The 6,597-nt window shown below is 47.6% G+C and overlaps 1 protein-coding gene across 1 annotated transcript; it reads left to right on the plus strand.

The window, feature by feature from the left end:
* Positions 1–4,945: 4,945 nt before the first annotated feature.
* On the plus strand, positions 4,946–6,088 carry LOC146198120 (uncharacterized). The gene has a single exon (XM_084591858.1). The coding sequence runs from the start codon at positions 5,180–5,182 to the stop codon at positions 6,086–6,088; it is 909 nt and encodes a 302-aa protein (XP_084447984.1). The 5' UTR covers positions 4,946–5,179.
* Positions 6,089–6,597: the final 509 nt, after the last annotated feature.

Raw genomic sequence — 6,597 nt, forward strand, 5'->3', positions numbered from 1 at the left:
ACAAGAGACGAAGAAACGCTGAAACGCTACGCATGACCACAAGAGACGAGAGAACCTAAGACCATATATGACCCGACTGACCAGATGTGCCGACCAAAGACCCCATGGCCCAAGACGCCGCTACATTTTAAGATATCCTCCCCTGCCCATGCCATGCAGTGCGGGCCTTGGCCTGAGCCATCGGATCTTGGATTCCACTGACCCGAAAGCATCCTGGGTCAGGCTTCACCCGAGAGTCACATTGTTGTTATTGTGCCCTCAGATTACGGCAGCAAACAGCTCTCTTTCTTCTTCCTCTTCTTCGTCAGCCAACCAGACACGCCCATCGTTATGCCATGTATCCATCAGCATAGGCAAACTTGTTCGTCTAAGATCGAGACAATCGCTCGGTGGTCCCGGGTAATGTTACGGATGATAAAGGAAGAAGTGCCCATTGGCGCGGGCAGGAGCACTCGCGCTAGGCACGCCAACATATCATTAAACGCCATCTCATGGTCATCGAACATGTTCTCTCTGTCCTCTGTTCTCCTGTTTTCATCGCCTTGCCTCCCCGTATCAATATGTTGGAGTACACTAAACGGGAAAAATATTTATTTTTAACATATTTGAAAAAGTATGCAGTGTTGTGCTCCTAATATATTAATAGTGTATTCGTTCTACATTTTAAGTACAGGGACAAAATTACGAAATAAATATGAAATAAAAGATTCCATACTCCTGATAAACATTTTTAGCACTTCCCTTTTTTTTTTTTTGTCTAACGGGGTAAGCGTTAAATGTCCTCAAGTTTTGTGAATCTCATTTGACGTATATGGGTCCCATGCCGCACAGGCATATTCAAGTGTCGGTCTAATGCATGGTTTTTATGCCCTACGTTGTAATGGGCTTAAGCACTTGCGATACTTTAAAAACTCCCAGCAAATAAAGTTGCGAACGAGAATCTGAGTCGAGTCACGTGGTCACTCCTCACCAGTTTACTCACACCCGTGTGCACAGTTTCATTTGCTGAACCTTGATCGCCCATCCGTTGACGTGACGTTTTGCTGCTACAAAAGGAAGTCATGCACCGGCATTTTTAAAACTTGAGTGGCGACGGCGACGGCCTTTGTTCATCCTAGATGCATACTTGGTCGTATATCACTAGTTTATGGAGCATAAACTTCGGTTTCGTTCCAGGCCGCTCGTCTGTTTTGGTGAACTGGCATATATTTTCATTCGTTGTTGCGTGACATATGAGCAATCGTGTGAAGCCAATATGGGGGTATCTTTGAGGTTATTATGACAGCTTTAAAAATGGCCAGTTTTTTTTTTTTTTGTATGTGTGCACACAAAAAAGTATTGACCGATGTCGGTTATTATGAGCCTTGCCGACCCGACTGATCCATTCGACAGTGTTTCTCGTAACATGCTTCAATTAGTTTTCTAAGTCTGACCGCGTTTCCATAGAAAATTTCTGGATCCCAAATATCACGCAGTTGTTCGTTCGAGCGTCATCCTCGTAATCTATTAGTTCTTTTTTTTTTTTTCGCAAAAGTTCTTTCCAGACGCAGCACTGCACCTTCGATATTTATATTTTTCCAGTTTGCTTTTTATATGTTCAGAACATCTTCTAGTTTCGACAGTCTTTGATTATTCTGACAAAGCGTCCCGTCCGTAGCATCATTGCGTGCATTGAAATCTGTCGGTTATGCCATGGCAGAATTGGCATTCATGTGTCATATTTGGCAGGTGTCACCATGGCATCCATGGTGATACCTGTAGTCTTGTTGTTTCCTCGTTGCCCAAATGGCGAATATAATATGAACTGTTGCACAGGCTTGGAGGCTCCACGGTGCATGTCTGATTAGTCCGATGCCGTAAGCACTTCTTAAATGTGCCAGTAAGAGCACCTGCAGAGATAGAAAAGTGTAGTTAGACATGATATTCTGCCAGACGCTGCCTGACGCTGCCGTGCCTATCGTTCAAACGAATTCACTGGCAACCCATTTAAAGAACGCGTTTTTGCATCAGCATGATGTGGTGATTCCAGCAGTGAAGTCTGTGGTCAACGCTACGCCACAGGAGGGTAATACTAAAGTGGAAAATAAGCAAATGAAAGGCTCAGGTACCAGAACTGAGATCAGTACGAACCGCGCAATGCGGTGTGAAGCTGCTGACGGTGGCGACAGCAAAACCCGCGCGATCAAGCCAGCCTTTCTTACCAGGCAATCTTATTCACTACGTGCGCAGGAAACGAAAAGAGACGAAGCTGCACACAGTGCTATCCATCTGCGTCAAAAAAAAAAAATATTCATACTACACTGGTATTTGGAGAAGTTTTAGAAAACACATCAGTATAGTGCGCCATGTGTTTCCTACAAGCAAAACCCTGACAATGAGAGAAAGATACTGAGTGAGAAATAATGAAGAAAAAAACACGCTTCACGACAAAAAAAAAAGAAAGAAAGAGGGAAGAAGGCGCGTTCAGTAAAGGATACATTGTGCTGGGCAGACGGAATGCGGAGGCAGTGGTACGCGAATGTATCATCGCGCGGGACGCAAACAGTCCGAGTGCCAGCAGCAATGCCCACGCTGGCATCTCGAAATGAACAGCGAAGAACAACGCACTTGTTGTTGCGGCATTTGTTTTTCTCTCGCCACTTTTCACACCCATATCATTCCTTTATCTCCTTTTATTTATTTTTTGTCTTCCATCACCGAAGTCACATTCCTTCATTCTACGAGGCTTTGCGTTACACAATGGGTCTTGTGACTGCATGTCCAGTACATGTAGAGCCTACGTCATATTTGGCTGTCTTGCCGCCACCCAAATACACATGGACAAGGCGTATATACACAAGCCGGGTCTGTAAACAGAAGGACAGCCAAATCCCTACATAATATCCGTCTTGAAAGAGGTCCAATGTGTCGAGATTTCTGCCGGGAAAATGCAACAGCGGGCCATGTCTATGGCTGTGCAAACAAAACGCGATGAAGAGACCCGCCCGTAGGGCAGAAGCATGGTACTATGCAGACAAAAGTGCTGAAAAGGGGCGCGCTTCCGCAGAAAACGGCGACATACGCGATCGCTGTCGTCATCCAGGTGTTTCTGTCGTTCAGAATGACCTCTAGTGAAACATGCATGACCAAAGGCACGTGCTCTGATACTGAGAAAAAAATATAAAGGAGCGAGGCCCACCTCTTTTCTGTTACTCAAGTATCTATACGTATTTCTCATATCTAGGCACGCTCCCACAAAATCCTCATTGGCCAGCCGCAATGTTCTTAAAATTTTAGGGACATGATGCTTTTAGAAGAGAAGGAAAGCACAAAGCACCAAAATAGATGTGCTTTCTTTAAAGGTTGCTTTTAGATGTCTGAGGAACGGTGCGACGCTCTTATGAATATGAGGGAATAGCGTCACAGAAAAGCGAAGGGAACAGGAGGCCGGCAGATAACAGTCATGTCTTTACATGCATTCCCATGTATATTTTCTGCTGTTTGACTCTTCTGCGCGACAGCGCATATAGCTTTTCTGTCGAAAAGGCATCGCCAACGTTGTCACCGCTGCTCTCGCCGGAACATGGAATTGAGAAAAACGTGCTGCAAAAAGACAAATAAAACAACAAAAGATTTCACACTAAAACTAACGCAGCCGTCCTTTGTGCAGCACTCAGGCTGGTGTTACTATTCGCTTAACAGTCAGCATGCATATGCTAATCAATTTGGAGGCCAGTTTTTATACGGATTCGGATCATTGATATATGCACTTACCTCCAATTGTATGCTGTTCATTGTAAGTGGACGTGTCAACCAAGAAGTGAGATTGATGGTGCACCATCCTTTCTCATAGAACCAAACCAGTGAGATACGTTTAACACTTTGCCAAACTCTGTGCCAGTCCCATGGGGAAACTTCTCGGAAAGAAAATGAGGCCTTAGAGAAAAAGAGATTTGATTTGGTTCATCGGGCTTTAATTCTCAAAGCCATTCAGGCTATGAGATACGCCATGGTGGAGGGCTTCGGAAATTTCGACCACCTGAGGTTATTTAACGTGCACCGATATCGCGCAGCATACGGGCACTTTCTTTTCACCTCCATCGGAAAGTGGTGGTGGTGACAAACATTCATTTACTCTTTGTACAAGGAGGTGTTTGGATCGAGGCCCTATTAGCCCAGGCCCTCACAAATATCGGTGGAGTTCCTATTCCGGAGCCCCAACGGCGTCTAACGCCTCTCGCGCCCTGGCGACCAAGGTCCGCTGGGACTGTAGGTCATGGCTGCTGAGCAGCGCTGCCTCCCAGAAGCCGCCGCCGGCATTCGATCCCGCATCCTTGGGCAGAGCAGTCGGGCACCCTAACCACTGCACCACCATGGCAGGTCCTTTTACAATTAAGGCAAAACTTCATTTTTCATCCGATGTCTTTGTTTTTTGCTTTCATTCCTGTACAGATCACGCTGACACCTTTTCTCGCCTTTGTACGGTTGTGAGACAGCTCTCTGCCAGCCCGACTCATGGCTTTAAGGAAGGCAACAATGTTGTTTGATATTTCCGAAGCCAATCACTTTCGATACATGCCGTTTCCTCAAGCTATTAAGCGCACGCCACGCATCATGCTTATTACTCTCATTATGTGCAAGAAATGCGCCGCAAAACCGTACACCCGCGAATAAAAGAATTTAGCACAAATGACTGGCGGCCAGAGCTGATATCTCACCATGCGGCACTACGGTTCGCACACATGCCTATCGGGACGTTCCCATTTTCGCAGCACAGGGGAGGACGGCTGGAAGAAACCTTTATCAAACGTGCCACCACCCGAGCGTCAAAGTTCCGTTCTTATGTGTCTGTGCAAGGGACATTTCTTTTTGTCTCAGTCTTCATGGCCAGCGATGTTTTTTTTAATTATTTATTTTATGTCAGCAAAAATAAATGTCGCTGAAATAAATGCAGTGGAGTTGCCGAATAAACATGTTGCTTAGTCGCTCTGCCTCTGCTTCGCTCGCCGCGGCTACAACATAATTGGCGACGAGGATGGGATCCCGCTGGACTACGTAAAACGCATCGCGGCGTTCGTGATCCCGCTGGACTACGTAAAACGCATCGCGGCGTTCGTGATCCTGCTGTACTGCGTGAAACTCATCGCGGCGGGCGTGGAAGCACCGGCGTTCGTGGAGAGCGTTTGGGCGAGGCACAGGGATGGCAACGCTTGGAAGTTTCGACCAGTTCGTCGAGGACGGAGACGAGGATTTTGGGTCCTACGTGGAAAGGTTCGAGCACTTCCTGAAGGCCTCCCAGGTGAGCGACGACCTCAAGGTCTCGATGTTTATTACGGCAATAGGCAAAAGGGCTTACAAGACGCTGAAGACTTTGCTAGAGCCTAAAACGCCAGAGGACAAGACTTATGCGGAACTCGTAGAAGTGCTGGGAAGTCATTTCACCCCAAAGCCCATGGTCATCGCAGAACGATTCAAGTTTAATCGGCGGTACCAGCATCAGGGAGAGTCCATAGCAGCATATGCAGTGGAGTTGAGGCGTTTGGCAGCTTCATGCGAATTCGGGGAATTCCTCGATGAGGCTCTTCGAGACCGCTTTGTAGTGGGCCTCTGCGACAGCGCAACGCAAGCAGAGTTGCTGAAGAGAAGCAAGTTGACGTTTTCGGACGCCTGCGACGTTGCGAAAAGCATCGAGCTAGCGCGGAAAGAAAGTCGGGAATTTCAACCGACCGGGACGCAAGGTACAGTCGACGCCGTACGTCATAAGCCAGGCGGTGGGAAACGCCAGCAGCAGCGTTCAACCGGTGCAGGACTAGCAAGGGACCGAGTGTCTGAATCGCCGGTCTGTTTTCGGTGTGGCTCAGCGCACGAAGCATCGAACTGCAAATTTCGCAAGTATCGTTGTCGTGCATGCAAGCGTTACGGACACTTGGCGAAAATGTGCAAGTTCAAGTCTAGAGACGCGGCTAATTCGGTAGCTGTGGAGGACGCGGATTGTGACCAAGTGTTGTTGTACAATGTCTATTCTTGTGCAGAACGCCCAGGGCATTATGAAATCTGTCTCAAGGTAGCCAAGAAGGATGTTAACATGCAAATAGACATTTGCATTTGAGGAATCATTTGAGGAAGGCGACCATGTGCTCGTCCAAGGACTACGTCCTGGGGAATCGAAGTGGTTACGAGGCGTTATAGAACAGCGGTGCAGTGCATCCACCTACAATGTTAGAATAGGGCAGGAACAGAGGTTTGTGCATGCTGACAACCTACGTCCGTGTTCGTTTCAAAGTGTTGAATCCGGGCCAACTGTGTATCCTTCTGTGCCTAGTTCAATGCCTGATTCTGTAACGGAAGAGTCCTCTACTAAGACCCCTTCCTTAGATACGTCTGAGCCACAGGATTCCTCAGTACCACAGCCTGCCCAAGCATCTACGTTGCGGGGACAGAACGCCAGTTCGCCTGCAAGGTCCACGCTGCCTGCGCCACTGCTCCGGGAGCATGCGCCACCCCCGGACACGCCACCTCTTCGGCGCAGTGCTCGTTCTCGGAAGCCTCCTGATCGTTATACCCCATAGAGCTGGTGTAAAACAGATAGGGGAAAAGGGAATGAAGTATCATGTGATC

Source organism: Amblyomma maculatum, chromosome 2 (assembly GCF_055883805.1).
Source record: "Amblyomma maculatum isolate TAMU_Amacu chromosome 2, ASM5588380v1, whole genome shotgun sequence".
Lineage (NCBI taxonomy): Eukaryota > Metazoa > Arthropoda > Arachnida > Ixodida > Ixodidae > Amblyomma > Amblyomma maculatum.

Coding starts and splice junctions, on each gene's coding strand:
- LOC146198120 (XM_084591858.1), top strand. CDS start 5,180: ATGGCAACGCTTGGAAGTTTCGACCAGTTCGTCGAGGACGGAGACGAG.